This window comes from Balaenoptera acutorostrata, chromosome 13, assembly GCF_949987535.1.
Source record: "Balaenoptera acutorostrata chromosome 13, mBalAcu1.1, whole genome shotgun sequence".
Lineage (NCBI taxonomy): Eukaryota > Metazoa > Chordata > Mammalia > Artiodactyla > Balaenopteridae > Balaenoptera > Balaenoptera acutorostrata.
The window spans coordinates 72,823,795-72,841,886 of NC_080076.1; the positions used below are offsets into that span (position 1 = coordinate 72,823,795).

The window sequence follows — 18,092 nt, forward strand, 5'->3', positions numbered from 1 at the left end:
CATCCCCACCCTGACACTGTTTCTCTCCCGTACCTGCACTGTTTTGAAGCAAATTCTAGTCATATCTCACCTATTAAGTATTTCAATATGCATCTCAAGGATTTTTAAAAATATAACCAAGATACTCTTTTATGTACCTTTAAAAATTGATGGTAATTCCTTAATATCATGTATCCAATCATTGTTCAAATTTTTCTCGTTGTCTCATAACTCTTGTACAGTTTGAGTTGAGATCCAGATTAGATCCATACATTGCTATTGGATGTCTCTTAAGTCTCTGTTACATCTATAGGATCCTCTTCCGTTTCTTTTCTTTCCCTTGCAGTTAGTTTGTCCTGTTCAGTTTCCTACAACTTCACTTTTGCTATTTGCATCACTGTGGTATTAAACTCTTCTTACTCTTGTATTTCCTATAAATTGGTTGTTAAATCTAGAGGCTTGGCCAGATTCCGGCTTGATTTTTTTTTTTTTGGTAAGACTATGTCATGAGTGGTAGTGTATACTTCTTGTTGCATCATATCAGGAGACACATAATGTCTGGTAGTCCCTCTTTGTGATGTTAGCAGCCCTTACTGATCATTGTCTAGAACAGCACTGTCCAATAGAATTTTCTGCAGTCGTGGAGATGTTCTCTGTCTGCACTGTGCAACACAGTAACCACTAGACACATGTGCCTATCAAGCACCTGAAATGTGGCTAGTGGACTGAAGAACTGAATTTTTTGTTTTATCTCATTTTAATTTAAATAGCCACATATGGCTAGTGGCTACCATATTGGACTGTGCAGATTTAGATTAGTTCACAGGGGTTGCAAAATGATATAATTGAAAATAACAATGTGTTAAGAGTTTAGAGGACTTCCTTGGTGGCGCAGTGGTTAAGAATCCGCCTGCCAATGCAGGGGACACGGGTTCGAGCCCTGGTCCGGGAAGATCCCACATGCCACGGAGCAACTAAGCCCGTGTGCCACAACTACTGAGCCTGTGCTCTAGTGCCCGAGAGCCACAACTACTGAGCCTGCGTGCCACAACTACTGAAGCCCGCGTGCCTAGAGCCCATGCTCCACAACAAGAGAAGCCACCACAAGGAGAAGCCCGTGCACTGCAACGAAGAGTAGCCCCAGCTTGCCACAACTAGAGAAAGCACAGCAACGAAGACCCAACACAGCCAAAAATAAATAAATAAATTTATTAAAAAAAAAAAAAAGTTTAGAAACAAGACTGCACTTCTGGCAGAATGGGACAACAAAATTACAGAGAACATGGGGAGCAGTGGGGTTGTGGGGGACAGCTGGTGGTTGTAGGAATGGCAGAATGTTACAAGGGCAGAAGGTATTCAGGAAAAGCAGGGTCCTGGAGCAAAGGGAGTAGGGAGAGAAGGCTGTAGGGTGAGATGTGGTTAGTTCTTGAGGGCCAGGTTTGGCTGTTATTTTGTAGGCAATAGGGAGCTATTGGAGGTTTTTGAGCACAGAGGTGACAAACATAATTTTGGAAGATTAATCAGTCCATTTTAGGTAGGACGACTCAGGGAGAGGAGAAATTAGAGGTCCAAGACTGGCTTGGTCTGAGGCACATGGAAGTGAACAGTGGGAGTGTCTGGCTGTGGACCAGTAGACCAGTCCCCTCAGGATGGCAGAGCCAGACCTTAAGGTGTTTGTCAGGGCCCAGGTCCTCATTTCTGTAGGTCCAGAGAGTTGATTGTGAGTCAGTCAGCAGGATCTGGCCTCAAGGACTGACCAAGCCATGGTCAGGTAATCAAACTGCGGACAGGTGACCTGGTACTAGAAACCCAGAAGGCTTTCTCCCTGCACAGACCTTTTCTGCCCTCCAGAACTCCCCTTGAGTTCACAAGTGATTTTGGAATGTTCTTTGTGTCCATGTTGAAAAGGTATCTCTGGGTTTTATCATTTCTATAGACTGCTGTTCTCTTCCTTTACATTTCAACTTGCATTTCTCAAAGTTACCTGAACTTCCCTGGGAGCAACTTGGGAAGGAGTTGTTTATCCTCCCGCTCCCTGCTGGTGAAGACCATGAGGCTGGAGGTGGGAAAGAAGTGTAATGAGAGAGAGTGAGGAGGGAGAAGAGACAGACCTGGTGCCTTGCTGTGGGGCAGAGGGAGAGGGAAGACTCCCAGGGGCCTTAGTTCCAAGGCTGCCAGTGCCTGGGTGTCTGGGAAAATACAGCGTAACCTCTTTCCATGTGCAGGGCAAATAAAAGCCTCACCCCTTTTCGCTAGCCATGAGGTGACTTGTCAGGAGAGTCCCCTGGATCACCATCACTTTAATTCAATACACAGTTTTGTCTTTACTATAATCAGAGCAGAGATTTCCTCAGAAACTAAAGCCGACTGCTGAAGAGGGTTCCCAGGAATGAACAGAAGTCAGGCATATCGCCCACACTGCCCCTCAGCACTTTCTTCACACTCAGGACTTCAGGGGCCACCTGCCACACCCAGAGGAGAAGAATCTGACCTGTATCTGGTTTGGAGTACACGGTCAGAGCAGGAAGGAAGAGAATTGTGCTCACCTTTGTGTATTTCAGTGCTGGGTTGAACTTCGTCCTTGGTGGGAGTGTCGTGATCCATTTCCTTGGGCCCCATCCCTGTCCCTTCCTGGTTATTTGTACACTTTTCTCATGACCTAAATCTGATCTAAGGAAATAACAGTTGCCAAAGACCCAGCACAAGAGAATCAGATGGGAGGGACCTCAGGGACCAGCTGATGTGGCCGAATCTTAGTCACACAAAGGACCCCAATCCCCTCCCAAACCAAGTGAGGGGAAGTGGTTCTCTCAAGGCCCCTCAGCCACCTAGCGGCTGCGAGAAACCAGTCTGCTGTCCTAAATCCTGGTCCAGGGCTCTTCTCTACAAAGAAGAGTCCAAAGGGCAAATCCAGACCACTGGTACATTTCCTTTGACCTACACGGCATTTTTAGAATTTGAATGTTACCAACATTTTTAAAAGAGGGAAATTTCACCTAAATACCTGGATTTTTGGCTTATCTTGAAAAATTGGAAGATCTGGTGTTTGGGGTTCATTTACATACCTACTTGGCCTGCTAAGGATCTGCCACTGAGTGTCAGCTTGCTTATAGTGGCACAGACAAGTGGCTTCTCTGAGCTGGAAGCTTCTAAGAAAAGCCCACCCTCAAACCCCCCCAAAGCTATTTGTGGGTAAACCTGGTTTCTCCATATTCATATTCTTGATTCCAGACACTCTACTGGAAAGAGCTTTCGACTGGGGATTAAGAGCCTGCGTTCCCATCCCAGCTCAGCTCCTAATGAGCTGAGCCATTTTGAGGTTCGAACTTGTCCCCTCTGGTCCTCAGCTGTCCGCATCGGTAAAATGGGCAGAGGGGGACTTCCCTGGTGGCGCAGTGGTTAAGAATCCGCCTGCCAATGCAGGGGACACGGGTTCGAGCCCTGGTCCGGGAAGATCCCACATGCCGTGGAGCAACAAAGCCCGTGTGCCACAACTACGGAGCCTGCGCTCTAGAGCCCATGAGACACAACTACTGAGCCTGCGTGCTGCAATTACTGAAGCCCGTGCGCCTAGAGCCCGTGCTCCACAACAAGAGAAGCCACCGCAACGAGAAGCCCGCGCACTGCGACGAAGAGTAGCCCCGGCTCGCCACAACTAGAGAAAGCCTGCGGGTAGCAACGAAGACCCAACACAGGCCAAAATAAATAAATAAATAAATATATTTTTTTTAAAAAAATGGGCAGAGGGTCCTCTGTGTTGAGATCTCCAGCCTGCGCAGAATCACCCTCAACAGTTCGGGCACCCACAGAGGGCGCAGAGGCTAGGGGGCACCAGGGCCGCCGCAGAGCCAGAACCAGGGGGCGGGGCCAGGTCCTGGGGGCGGGGCTAGGCCCAGGGGCGGGGCCCGGCGTCGGCTGGGCGGGGCGTCGGCGGGCGGGCCCCCGTGCCAGGTGCGGTTTGGTCCTCCCCGGGCGCCGTAGGCGGCGCATCTCGCTCGCGCCCCGGGCAGAGGTCCTCGCGCGCCTGAGGCGGCGGCAGGATCTGAGCGGAGACGGCGCTGTAGCGGCCTCCTTTTCCCTATTTCCGCGCCTCTGGGACCATGGCCGAGCAGGCGGGTAAGGAAGGGCTGCGCCGTCCTGTCCCGGTCCCGGGGCGCCTGAGGGGAGCTGGCGGCCTCTCGGGGGTTTCGGGCTGAGTGGACCCCCGTGGGTACCGGCTTCTTAGAGGGAGAACTTGGGGAGTGAGCACAGCGCTCCCCGAAGACTCGGAGGTTGTGGGGAGCGGGGATAGAGGGCTCGCGGGGAGGGGGGCAGGCAGGGTGGGCGGCTTCCCGCGAGTTGAGGTCCTTGGGAGGAAGGGATGCTGGGGGGCACCTTTTTTTGTGGACCTGGAGACTGCAGGTCCTCAAATTAAAACTCTTTCTAAGGAAGCTGAGGGGAGCGATTTCCTTTGGAGTCACGGTTTGGGGGAATGTGGGGAGTACGGCATCCTCAGAGTTTGGGTAGGTTCTGAGGGTATGGAGAGTTACCCCGTATTCTGGATTTTCTGTGGAAAATTAAGGAGAGTATGACTTTCCCACGGGATCCAAGGCTTCTGGAGGGTATCTTGGTGCCTGCGGTCTCCTGGGTCTTGGGGTTCTTTGCAGGAAGCAGGGCATTGTGGGCTCCCTTGGGGTTTAGGACACGACTGGGGGTAGGGAGATATTGAAGCTTCTTCCTGAGGCAGGTAGGCCTCCTGGGGCTCTGGGCCCTCCCATGGCCCCTCTGAGACCAGAAAGGAATGTGGCCAAACACCTCCTGGAAGGAAGAGTGTCTAAGGGTGAAGGGTAGCTTCAGGGTTAGGTTGGCTGGGCCTGCGGTCCCCTCCCAGTCATCTCACACCACCCTGCAGCTTCCTGCCCTCCTTGCCTGTCCCCCAGTACCAGGAACTTTCTGTTTCCCAGAAAGTTGTGGGAAACACCCACCTGTGTGGGTGGCCCAGACTCTAGGTCGACCAGGGTCAGCGTCCAGAAGCTTTCTAGAGCTGGCAGGAGGGAATAATGGAGGAGGGAGGCTGTCCTGGATATCTGCCCCCACTTCCTGGCTTTCAGCCTGTGGACAGTCACTTCCTCCATCCTGAATAAAAGGACCAGGCCACCAGTGGGTCACTTCCTCACCATGGGAGCATGGGATTGTCTCCTCATTCTTGATAATAGGCTTTTGGAGAAAAAGGGCTAGAGGTAGACATTCTCCGTCCCTTCCTATTTTACTTTTTTTTTTTTTTTAGTTTCCAGAATTCTTTGTCTCAAATGATTTCTAATGATTTTTTCTAACCTTTGAGTAACATAGGTTCCCTGTCTTGAACCTTGATTCTCAGAAACTTGCGAAAGATCTTAGAGTGCAATAGTGTTTATTAGATCTTTCTCTGAGTGAACCAAAAAGCTGTCTAGAGGCATTAGTGCCTCTAGATGCATTAGTTTGTACATTCTTCCATAAGAATATTTGTTGGATACTTCTGGGCTACACACTAAGCCAAGCGCTGAGGAGTATAATGATGAGCAAAACGACACAATTCTTGGCCTTTGTGGTGCTTACAGCCCTAGCAATGTACAGTAAATAATTGAGGTGACAATTGAGATAAATGCCATAATAACTGAGATAAGCAGTTGAGATATGTAAGATTGCACCAGGGGCAAGGGAAGTGGATAGGGAACACATTCCTTTATAAAGCAAGTTTATGCTGAGCCCTGAGGATAAGTAGAAGCTAGTCCAGCTAAGAAAGGGTGAAGAACTTTTCAGGCAGAGGGAACATAAAAAAACCCTGAGGCAGAAAGGCATGTGGTGCCTTTGAAGACTGAGAGAAGGCCAATACGGCTTTTTTATGGATGAGGAGACTAAGGTTCAGAAATTACTTGTTCAAGGTTCCATAGCCAAAAAAATAGCAGTGGTCAGAGTTCATATTTTCTAGCTTCAAATTTGGTGCATCATCCTCTCTGTATCACAAACACCAGATTTAGGTTGCCCATGGAGTCAGAGAAGGAAGCGGGACTTAAACTTTTACTTGTTCTGTCAGAGCTGTGTTCCAAGACAACTCAGATTCCTGTGTAACAGGAGAATCAACAGCAAAGAAATCAAATATTTGCTGAGTACCGATGATGTCTAAGGCACTGGGCTGGGCCAAGTGTTAACCTGTTATAAATTTTAACAGATGCTAGAGATAATGTAACTCTCCTCATTTTACATGTTAAGAAACCGAGGACTAGGGAGGAAAATGGATTTGTCTAGGGTTACTCAACTAGTGGTAGAGCCAGGACTAACTAGGACTTGTCCAGTGCTCTTTCCAATATTCCAGGGTCCTTGAGGCATACAGGGTCTGGCACACAGTATTTGTGGAAATGAATAATATGTGGTTTATGCTTTTGAGAAATTCACTATTTAGAGTAATTGAGGAAAAAATGAACAAATCAAGGCAAGCTATTATAAGGCCTATAGGTGATAACATTAGGGAATTTCAAAGGTGAGGGAGAACTTTATTCATACATTTATCCCACAAATATATATTGAGTTCCTACTGTGTGCCAAGCACTTCTAGGCCCTGGGGGATACAACAGGGAGCAAAATAGATCAAATCCCTTACCTTGTGGAGTGTATGTTCTGGTGGCGAGAGACAGACAATAAATAAATACATGAATATCATATGTCAGGGATAAATGCTCTGAAGAGAGATGAAGTATGATAAGGGCATAGGTGCAGTGGGAGGTCAGGGGAACCTCTCTGGTTGATGACATCTGAGCAGAGAAATGAAGCAAGGGAGTGAGCTATTTGCATATCTGGGGGTAGAACATTCTGGACAAGGAATAAAAGAGAATGAGCAAAGACCCTGAGCCAGGAATGTGCTTGGCATGTTTGAAGAACAGCAGGGTGTCCAGGGTGGCTACCAGATTTGGTCAGGGAATGCTTGAGGGAGGTAAGATTTGAGAGGTCTCAGGTAGGTTAAAAAAAAAAAGGGCAGGGGGGTTTAAGGGGTAAGGAAGAAAACTGTGGGAGTAGGATTGCAAAGGCAGGTGAGTTTCAAGATCTTCACAAGGGGTGGTGAATTAATATGTGTGGTGGAGGCAAAGATTGGGAGGTGTGGGAAGTGGAAGATAAGGCTGGGAGGGTGGGTGAAGCCAGACTGCAGAGGGTTTAATGCCAGGCTTGTAGACTTTTCTGATCTGCAGCAGAGACCATAGGTTTAGAGTCAGGGAGAGTCATGATGTGGGCATTTTGTGTTTATACTATCAATCTGGCTTTGGTGGGCAGGATGGATTGGACAAGGGTGAGGAAAAGCACCAGTCTGGAGGTGGGTACATACAATGGACCCTGAGCTGAGGTTGTTAGTGATAGGAATGGAGAAGGAGGCACTGACCAGAGGAAAATGCTTCATGTCATGGGCAGGGTTGGGTGACTTGAATGGCTCTGGATATGGGATGGAGGGAGCAAGGTAGGGTCCAAGAAGACCACAAGGTTTTAAAGCTGAATAGAAACCCATCATGTTCAAGAGGCAGTATTAGGCTTTCCACATTCCTGGTGGGTTGTCTGCCTCTTCTGGAGGCTGTGCTGATTTCCAGCCCAGGGCTGGCCTCTGATCAGTGCAACCTGGGGTTGGGGGCTCAGGCATACTAGGGAGGGGTGGAGCCCACCCCCAGGTATCACTTCGGCATTTCAGTGAGAGGGCGTGGAGCTGTAGCAGTCTCTTACAAGTCTATATTCTTTCCCACTCTTGACCTTTCTTTATACAGTAGCAAGAATTAGACTCTTAACTATTAATTCACATCCAACAGTAGCTAAAACACGAAACCATTGCTTGGTTCTATTAAAGTACACCTTGAGCGTCCATCCTGGGATTCTATTTTGTCAGATCTCTCTACTTGTAATTTATTTTTCCAGTAAAGAAAGTCTAAAATGTAGTTAAAGACAAACTTCGGAGTAAGCAGACCTGTGGTCTAATCCCAGCTCTAACACTTGTTAGTTGAGCAGTTCAGTTTCCTTTTCATTAAAATGGGAACAATAATAGTCCTTTGATACTAGTCCTTATTTCATGGAATCTTTATATTCAATTAGTTCATGCTTGCCTAGTGCTTAGGACACTGCCTGGCATATAATAAGGACTCAAAGTAGTTTTTCCCTGCCATTGACAGTGGGTTGAGAACTGCCATCTGAGAATGTATGAATTGGTTAACCAGTTCTCTGATAAAGAGATTCTTTGTAGGCCTTCCCCTAGATAAGAAAATGCCTACTCATTCACAGCTAAGTAAACTTATGGTTGGAAGTGAGAACCTGAGTGCCCGAAAGCCGAAAGCGGCAAGAACCATCTGTCTTGTTTGTTTCTCTACCAAGTGTCGTATTACTCTACCAAGTGTCTTATTACTCTACCAAGCTTGCCCTGCCCCCAGTACCTGGTTTGTCCCTCTCTGACGTGTGTTATTTTTTTATATATCCTTGCCCCTCATACCCATGAGCACTCGACAAGGGCCCCATAAGTTCGTGGCCTAGTCTCTGTCTTGCACATGGACACATAGAAGACATTTGCTGATTTTGTTTTGAAAACATTCCCATCAGATTTTAGAGGCTAATGTATTTAATAGCTCAGCGTTTTCCCCAGCCAGTCCCCTAGATATACATGAAAGAAAGAAGAAAAGCTACTCACAATTCAGTTGCCAACTAAGTGCCAGGCACTGTGGGAGGTATTTTCAGGTAATATTATGTTCTTTCTCTTAATCCTCTTGGTAATGCTGTAAGGTGGGTGATATCCTCTTTTTAAAGATTAAGAGACAAGGGGGTGAAATAGGTAAAGGGAATTAAGAGGTACAAACCTCCAGTTATAAATAAGCCACAGGGATGTAAGATACAGCGTAAGGAATAAGGTCAATAATATTGTAATAACTTTGTATGGGGACAGGTGGTTACTAGATTTTTTGTGGTGATCATTTTATAATGTATGCAAACATCAAATCGCTATGCAGTACACCTGAAACTAACATAATGTATGTCAACTATATTTCAATTATTAAAAATTACTGATAGGAACTGGGGGAGAAAGTTATTTGTTTACTTTCTTAAAAAAAGATTAAGAGACAGGCTCAGAGAGGTTAAATAATTTGCACAAGGACACAGAGCCAGGTTTCAAACCCAGATCTAACTCCGGTTCTTCTGCTTGACCCTTACAAATTTTTCCTAATAAACTAAGGAGAGGCAGAAGAGAACAACAGCAAGAATAAAACCTCTGAGATGCCTATGTCTGTGCCTTGACCTGAAAAATGAGCGGCCCCTGTTTTAGTGTCACAGACTCTCAGAGTTAGGAGTAATTTGATCCCTCCTTTTATGAAGGAAGACTCTAAGATCCAGAGAAGTCCAGGAGCACCTTTAAAAATCGTCTAATCTTTCTTCCTTAGACACTCCCTTTGGTAATATTTGATAAGCTAATGAGGAGGAAAACTCTTTGGGATACAGGGGAGAATATCTAGAGGAATGTTAATCATTACTGTTAATCTTGTTGGTAGTCACTTCATTCAAATGTGATCTCTTCTCTCTTGGTTGTTCCATACCAGTTGCTGCCCTGCCCCTCTGCTTCCTGCTTTATCCTGGAACAAGTTGGATTTATATACCTGACCTGCCAGCTCCCAGGGGGCACAATAGTTACCGTACTTGTTTTGTGCTGCACTGAATTGGCTGGGTTTTGTTCCAGGTTCTCATAGTCTAGTGGAACATGAGAAGCACCAACGATTTTTTTTCTCAAGTGAAAGGATAGGATCTGTGCATGTTGGTTCAGGCCAAGCTTTATGGTCTCGTGAGCTCTCAGTGCTTGGGGATTTCTCACCACTTTGAAGTTGAAAAGGACTAGTTTGCAGAAACCCAGTTCTTAGACCAAGATTAAGGTGAATGTTAGTGTCTTGTGGGAAACTCACTGGCCCTGAGCTGGGGTACCAGGCTGAGCCCTTCCAAGTCTCAATTTGTCTGAGGCTGCCTAGGGTCATAAAAATGCAACAGGTCTGGTAGTCTCAGAACTTGGTTTTGAGCCCCTCCTGGACCAGCTTTCTGATGGTTAGACAACTCAATTCTTCTCCAAGCCCATTTTTCTTTCAGAAAAATGAAAGGCTTAGGTTTGAGTAGATGATTTTTAAAGGCCCTTCCAGCCTTACCATCCTGCTACCCTAGTGCCTACCCCAGTAGAGTCACAGATTGTTTGAGGCTCATGTCACCAATTATTAAGTTGGGAGAGAGAAGGGTATAGACACTGAATGTATTTTATACCAGCATTCAAAAGATCCTGAAGGTGAGAAACTTTGTAATGAGCCATTTGTTACAGTTCTCACCTTGTTTGCATCGCACACTTAGCACTTCTTAAAAGCAACAAATCCCAATAATAACCATGAAGGCATGGTTTTCTGTTTATTAAACACCTGACAAGGGCTCCGTATTGTTTGAAGCTGCTGGGGACATTTACTTAGTCAAGCTCCCTTTCTGGACTCTGACAATCAGTAGCCACTGTTGATAAGTCTGCAAATAGGAGAGGTAAACACAGTCGAGGGAGAGGTGAACAGCCTGGTACAATGAGGTATTTTCCTAGAGGAAGACTTTCCCAGCCGGACTGGACCCTAGATTGGTCTTCCACTAGGCCTCACAGAAATCTCCAAGACTTTGTATTATTACATTTCTCTTACATTTCCTAGAATGAAGGTTGTAAGAGAGTTAGGATCATTGACTTTTAGGGCTGTGTAAGGGAGCTGAAGAGGCCAAGAGTATTTTTGAAGAAAGTCTGGGTTTGGGAGGCTGAAGGCTCTGGGTGAATAGCCTCCCTTGGGTACAGTGTGACAGACTGAGGCATGTGCGTCTACATGTGACTTTACCTGGAGGTAGTCACGGGGGAGCCAGGACACATTCCAGGTGAATCATCGCTGCTGACCGTTGGAGCTTATCTTTAGAAATTACCTTTATAGCTGGCAGTTGAGTCCAGTTTTTCAGTTGGATTTGCCACACAAAGGAGTGTCAGTTCTGCACCAGACTTCATGCTAGGCCCTGGAGATTTGAAGATGATCAAGATGCAGTCTTTGCCCCTTAGAGCTGGGGGCGGTGGTGCAGAGAGGAAGGGACTAAAGGAGACAGAAACATAATGAACTGTAGTTATAGAACAAATGATATAAAACAGGTAATACACCAAGTGAAACGAACACTTCCTGCCTTTGGGGGACCATCAAGGAAGGATGGAAGTCTGATTAAGGGAGGAAAAGTTGGGTAAATAAAGTATCCTAAACACACAGAGTAGCTATAGGTGTGAATGTTAGGATACAAGACCATGAATTTGTGTGGCAGGAATAAAAAATAAATCAAGATGTGACTAGAGCATTTGTTTGTACAGGAGGTTGAAAGATAAAGGTTCTTTGGGGCCACCTTGTGGAGGGCCATCCCTTCTTTCAATAAATATTTCTTGAGGAACTGTAGTAGGCCAGGGACTGGTCTTAGTTCCCCTAGTCCTTAGGAGCTAACAAGAGCCAGCTTTAGTGATGAGTGAGGAGTTTGTGTTCCTGCCTCAGGACCTTTACACAGATCTCCCCGCCATCCCAGTCTCCAGTGTTACCCTTTCCTCCTCCTTTTGCCTGGTTAATTTCTATTCATCCTTTAGAGCTCAGCTTGGAAATTACTTCCTTAAGGAACATGTTCTAGTTTGCCCTACCCAACCCCATTTGCTTAGTTATGAACTTGATATCTTCTTCCTACCACTTGCCCCAATTATAATGAAAATAATTATGTTATTGTTTAATATCTGCTCTATGTTTAATCTCTCTCTTGTTTGCTGCTCTTTCCCGAGCATGGTGTTAGACACATAGTTGGCATGCAATAAATACTTGCTAAAAGAATGACTGAAGCGTGTCCATTGAATTTAGCAATAAGCGGTCACTGTTGACCTTGGTGAGACAGTTTCAGAGAAATGGTGGGGGTGGAAGTCAAACTGCAGTGGATTGGGCAGTAAATAGGAAGTGAGGAAACGAAGGCAGTGATGTGTAGACAACTTTTTTTTTTTTAATTGAAGTATAGTTGATTTACAATGTATCAGTTTCTGGTATACAACAAAGTGATTCAGTTATATATATATATACATATATATATTCTTCTTCATATTCTTTTCCATTATGTTTTATTACAGGATATTGAATATAGTTCCCCATGCTGTACAGTAGCTCCTGTTGTTTATCTGTTTTATATACAGTAGTGTGTATCTGTTAAGCCCAAACTCCTAATTTATCCCTCCCTGCCTTTTCCCCTTTGGTAACCATAAGTTTGTTTTTTATTAGACAACTTTTTTTTTTTTTTTTTTTTTTTTGCCCGCCACATGTCTTGTGGGATCTTAGTTCCCCGATCAGGGATTGAACCCGCGCCCTTGCAGGGAAAGTGTGGAGTCCTAACCACTGGACCGCCAGGGAATTCCCTATTAGACAACTTTTTAATATGTGTGGCTGTGACGTGGGGAAGCAAGGGTGGTAGCTAGAGGAGAAAGTGGGGTCCAGGTTTTTTTTTTTTAATGGGAAAGACTTGAATTTATTTAAATGACAGTTGGAAGGAGCCAGTGGAGAAGGGAGTGGTGGTGGAGACTGTCTTCTGAGAGGTGGGATGGGGTGGAGTCAACAGTTGAGTTCTGTAGACATTGGGGAGTCTGGGTGAGCCAGCTAAGACTGTGCAGCACACCAGGAAAAGAAGCCAAACACCTGAACTTGGGCTGTGCTGAAGGACAGAGAAGGATTGGAGGGACATTTCAAAGGTGGAACCAGGTGGCTATGAGAGGAGGGAGTAGAGAGTCTTGATTTTTGTGCCCCTAGTGCCTAGCACAGAGCACGTGTTACGTAAGTGTTTGAATGGCTTTGAGTTTCTCAAGACTGGAGGGGGATTTCCCTGGTGGCGCAGTGGTTAAGAATCCGCCTGCCGGGCTTCCCTGGTGGCGCAGTGGTTGAGAATCTGCCTGCCAATGCAGGGGACGTGGGTTCGAGCCCTGGTCTGGGAAGATCCCACATGCCGCGGAGCAACTCGGCCCGTGAGCCACAATTACTGAGCCTGCGCGTCTGGAGCCTGTGCTCGGCAACGAGAGGCCGTGATAGTGAGAGGCCCGCACACCGCGATGAAGAGTGGCCCCCGCTTGCCACAACTAGAGAAAACCCTCACACAGAAACGAAGACCCAACACAGCCATACATACATACATACATACATAAAAAGAATGTAAGCAGACAAGAATAGCATTAAAAATATAAAAAATAAAAAAAAAATTTAAAAAAAAAAAGAATCCGCCTGCCAATGCAGGGGACACGGGTTCGAGCCCTGGTCCAGGAAGATTCCACATGCCGCGGAGCAACTAAGCCCACGTGCCACAACTACTGGCACACGGGCGCCCAGAGCCTGTGCTCTGCAACAAGAGAAGCCACTCCAATGAGAAGCCCGCCCACCACAATGAACAGTAGCTCCCGCTCACCGCAACTAGCGAAAGCCCGTGTGCATCAACGAAGACCCAACGCAGCCAAAAATAAATAAATAAAATAAATAAATTTATATTAAAAAAAAAAAAGACTGAAGGGCAGGGCAGGCTCTGGAGGGTGTGGCCATAACAAGTTATCTCGAATATCTTCATAGTGGAAAGTCCTGATTCTTTTTGAATTTTGGAAACAACCAAAGGCTCTGAGGTCACTCAGAGCCAAGATGTTGAATTGTTGAGTAAGTGGGTGGTCAGGTCAGAGACTATTCCTTGCCGGTTAAAAAGTAAAAGCAAGAAACAAAGTGTGGCTTAAAATAATGGGATTTGCTGGTGACAGCCTGAAAGCCCTTTCATGTAAGAGTTCCCAAACTCTGGTACTTTCAGAATTTGGAAGATTCATTTGGATATCTGTGTTCATTAAAAACCCTCTCACTAAAGGGAACCCTCTTGCACTGTTGGTGGGAATGTAAATTGATACAGCCACTATGGAAAACAGTATGGAGGTTCCTTTAAAAAACTAAAAACAGAACTACCATATGACCCAGCAATCCCACTATTGGGCATATACCCTGAGAAAACCATAATTCAAAAAGAGACATGTACCACAGTGTTCACTGCAGTACTATTTACAATAGCCAGGACATGAAAGCAACCTAAGTGTCCATTGACAGGTGAATGGATAAAGAAGATGTGGCACATACATACAATGGAATATTACTCAGCCATAAAAAGAAACGAAATTGAGTTATTTGTAGTGAGGTGGATGGACCTAGAGTTTGTCATACATAGTGAAGTAAGTCAGAAAGAGAAAAACAAATACTGCATGCTAACACACATATATGGAATCTAAAAAAAATGGTTCTGATGAACCTAGGGGCAGGACAGGAATAAAGATGCAGACATAGAGAATGGACTTGAGGACACCGGGTGGGGGAGGGTAAGCTGGGATGAAGTGAGAGAGTAACATTCACATATATACACTACCAAATGTAAAATAGATAGTGGGAAGTAGCTGCATAGCACAGGGAAATCAGTTCTGTGCTTTGTGACCACCTAGAGGGGTGGGATAGGGAGGGTGAGAGGGAGGTGCAAGACGAAGGGGATATGGGGATATATGTATATGTGTAGCTGATTCACTTTGTTATACAGCAGAAACTAACACAACATTGTAAAGCAATTATACTCCAATAAAGATGTAGAAATAATAATAATATAAAAAAAAAACCTCACTAATTCACTGTCTCACCCGTAACCCAGTTTGAATGAGTGTCTCAGACTTTTCTGCCTTGGAGTTTGTGAGGTTGATGGTGCACTGTCCGACCACTACCACCCAAAAACCACAAAGGCCCCTCCCTCTTGAGAGTCTAGGAAGTTTAGATCCAGGAGGTGATACATGTATGGGAGAGGAGCGGGTGGGTCGAGGCTTTAAAGCCTTCTGCCAGCTCATTTAACTCTCCTCTGGGCTATGAGGACAGCTGTCTGTGCCCTGGCTGCCCCAGAATGCCGCCAAGCAATCCTGAAGTGCCCGAAGCCATGCATTGTCTATTCATGGCCCCTGTGCCTGTAAAACAGGGTCCGGTGACTGTCACTGTGCCTGTGGCAGTCTGGAGTTTCCCAGAGAGAACAAAGCCGCACACACGGGGCGCACAAGGGAGTCTTGTAACAACCTTGTCCTGCTTTCTAGGGCTGAGTCAGGTACCACAACTTGATCTCAGCTGCCCTTTATTTCAACAAGTTAGCATCTGAGCCACACCAGGAATATTGTGCTCTGTCCCTTTTGGAGGAACGTGGACTGACTCTGTGCTACTGCCCATGCTAATCTCTCAGCCTACACAGCTCTTCCCCATCCTTTTTCAGCCTTCCCCATCTTTCAAGGCTCAGCTTCCCCTGCAAAGACTTTCCTGGCTCCCCTGAGTGGAATGAGCAGGAACTAGAAAGAGCACAGGCTTTAGAATGGGGCAGACCTGAGTTGGGATGCTAACTCTGCCGCTTGGCCTTTCACCCCTGGCCCCAAGCTTCAGTTCCCTCATCCGTTAAATGAATATAATAATACCTGTCTCATGGGATTGTTTTGAGAATTAAATGAGATTGGGTCTGTGAAAGCATCTAGCACAGTTCTTGGCATATAGGAGGGATTAAATGTTTGTTCTTTCCCTTCTACCCTTGTAATTTCTTTCTCTGAACTAAGATAGCACTTTGCTTATACCGCTGAAATAACATCTCAGTGAAAAAGTACAATATGGAAGAATGTTTCTTTTCCAGTGGATTTCCTCTTTGAGGAGCAGGGGTAATTTATCCAACAGCCTCCAATGTAGAGCTTGGACCCATGGGTCCAACAAGAGGACCCATGATGTTGGTTGAATGAATGATGAAACCATTGGGGTGATGGAAAATCTGCACAACCAGGGCTTTTGAAGAGTAGGGAAAGGCAGCAACACGTGTAACCTAGAGAGGAGAAATATCTGGGTGCTGGCTGGGGACCATTGTAGGAAAGGCTGACCCGAAAAGAAAGAGACTTTGTTCATTTCATCTACTCAGAGCTATAAGCAAGGGCTGAAGGAAAGGAAAAGGCAGGTTTTGTTTCAGTAGAAAAAGGAACAACCAGAACCGTTTTTTAAAAAGTCTCATTTTAAAAAATGAGGCTACTTTTGAGGCCAGGAATTCCCTGTGGCGGGGAGATGAACAGCTGGATGAGCGCTCACCAGGGATCTTGTGGAGGAGGGAACTGTGCATCCAGCAGAGCATCGCCCAGCCCTTTCAGTATGAGAGTCCGTTAACTTGGTCTTCTTCTACATGGTAGGAATCCCATCCCTGCACCCCTGCTTCTTCGACCTCTGAACCCCTTGGTTTTGTGTGCAGGTGAAGATGCCTGGAGGTGTCGGGGCTGTGGAGACCATGTCGCTCTGAACCAGAGGTTGTACAGGACTGTCAGCGAAGCCTGGCACAGCTCCTGCTTCCGGTAAGTGGGTCCACACCCCTGTCTTTGCCAGTGCACTGCGGACCAGGCACTATTTCATCTTCTGGAAAATACAAAACAAGCTTCCTACTAGAGAGTTTCCATTTCGGGGGAGCTCAGGGAGCAAAGGGATATGCCCAGGAAGAGCACGTGAGCAAACACCAGGTGAAAGTGGAAGAGCCACACATGGGCCGGGTGCAGCTAGAGGTGGGGGGTTTGGGATGGGAGGAGACCTTTCCGGGGTATCCCAGCACCCTCACTTTATAGGTGAGGAGACCGAGGCCGAGAAAGAGCGACTTTCCCATGCCTGCACTGCTGATTACGCAGTTGCCTCAAGGGTTGTTTGTAGTGCAGCTGGCAGAGCCAGCTCTTCTTCACCACGGGATGCCTCCCTAGTTTCCTGCTTTTTGTTATTAACTTTATTATAGCTCTTAGATTATTGTTTGGAGGCAGCTCGGTTTCTTGAAAATATCACAGACTTTAACGTCAGATTTGTTCCTCTTCTCTGAGACTCTGTTTCCTCATCAGGAAAATAAAGGTGTTAATCATCTCTGTCACAGACTTGTTGAAATTGAAGTCATGTATGCCAAGGGTCCAGCTCATGGTAGGCACCCACTGAATGGTTGGAATCCTTGAGAGTGGGAGCTTGTCTTTGTATTCTCCAGAGCATAACACAGCGCCTGGACTGCAGTCATTCCTCGTCGGAGGCTGGGTGGGCATTTGTGGCCCCCCGTGGTCTGAAGTGGCAGGGCCGTGCTCAGATCTGAGAATGAGACAGACCGTAGATTGGCACCATGTGCTGTAAACTCCAGCTCCCGCACACAGCTCATGTTGCAAAGCATCCCCTGTGCTGATATCAAGAAATTTAATTGACCTTTAAGCACTTGTCTCCACCCAGGGAATTACGTGGGGGGTTGGCCTGTAGAGCTCTGGCCTCTGGAAGAGTTGGAGCATTTTTCTGCCCTTTCAGCTCTAACTCAGAGCTCTCCAGTCTTCTCTGTGGATCTGATTGCTTTGGTTACTCCTCCTTGGTTACCCTCAGGGAATTTGATTCCACTTTTACTTTGCCTTTTAGTAAGATAGGAGCAGAATATCAGAGCTGCAGGGGCCCCTGGCTAGTCTTTTCATTTTACAACTGAGGCAAACGAGTAGCATCAGAACCCAAAGAGTTCCCAGACTGAGGCTCTCCTTGGCCTCCAACCCATACAGTCGTATTTGTTCCTGCCATTTTCCCATTTGTATGAATATCTTCTATCCAAAATAAGCAGGAATGGGTAGAACAAGCTAATCTTTGGGATTTCTGGATTCTCCTATAACTAGAAGAACCACCTACTATATGATACAACTCCTTCATATCACAGATACGAGGCCTGAAACCAAAAAGTCAAAAAGTTAGGCCATGGAAGAAAAGAGCTGGCCCTAGAACTGAAGATGCTAGCTTGTTAGAGTGCAGTGTGTGTGTGTGTGTGTGTGTGTGTATAAAAGAGACAGACACACAAATACATGCTCATAAAGAAGTAAGGCACGTTATCCTGGTGGGAAAGAGTTCAGGCTATGGAAGAGACTGTCTGGTTTCAAATCCTGGCTTTGCAGTTTATTAACTGACCGTAGGTGACTTCCCTGAACTTCAGGTACCTCATCTGTAAAATGGGGATAAGAATAGTACTCATCCCACAAG

The 18,092-nt window shown here is 46.2% G+C and overlaps 1 protein-coding gene across 1 annotated transcript in view; it reads left to right on the forward strand.

The window, feature by feature from the left end:
* The first annotated feature begins 3,965 nt into the window (after positions 1-3,965).
* LIMK2 (LIM domain kinase 2) overlaps positions 3,966-18,092 on the forward strand; it is a 55,248-nt gene continuing 41,121 nt past the window's right edge. The window contains exons 1-2 of the mRNA XM_007170662.2: positions 3,966-4,095; positions 16,318-16,417. Of these exons, the coding sequence (XP_007170724.1) occupies positions 4,080-4,095; positions 16,318-16,417 (116 nt within the window). The 5' untranslated portion in view covers positions 3,966-4,079. The remainder of the gene's footprint in view (positions 4,096-16,317; positions 16,418-18,092) is intronic.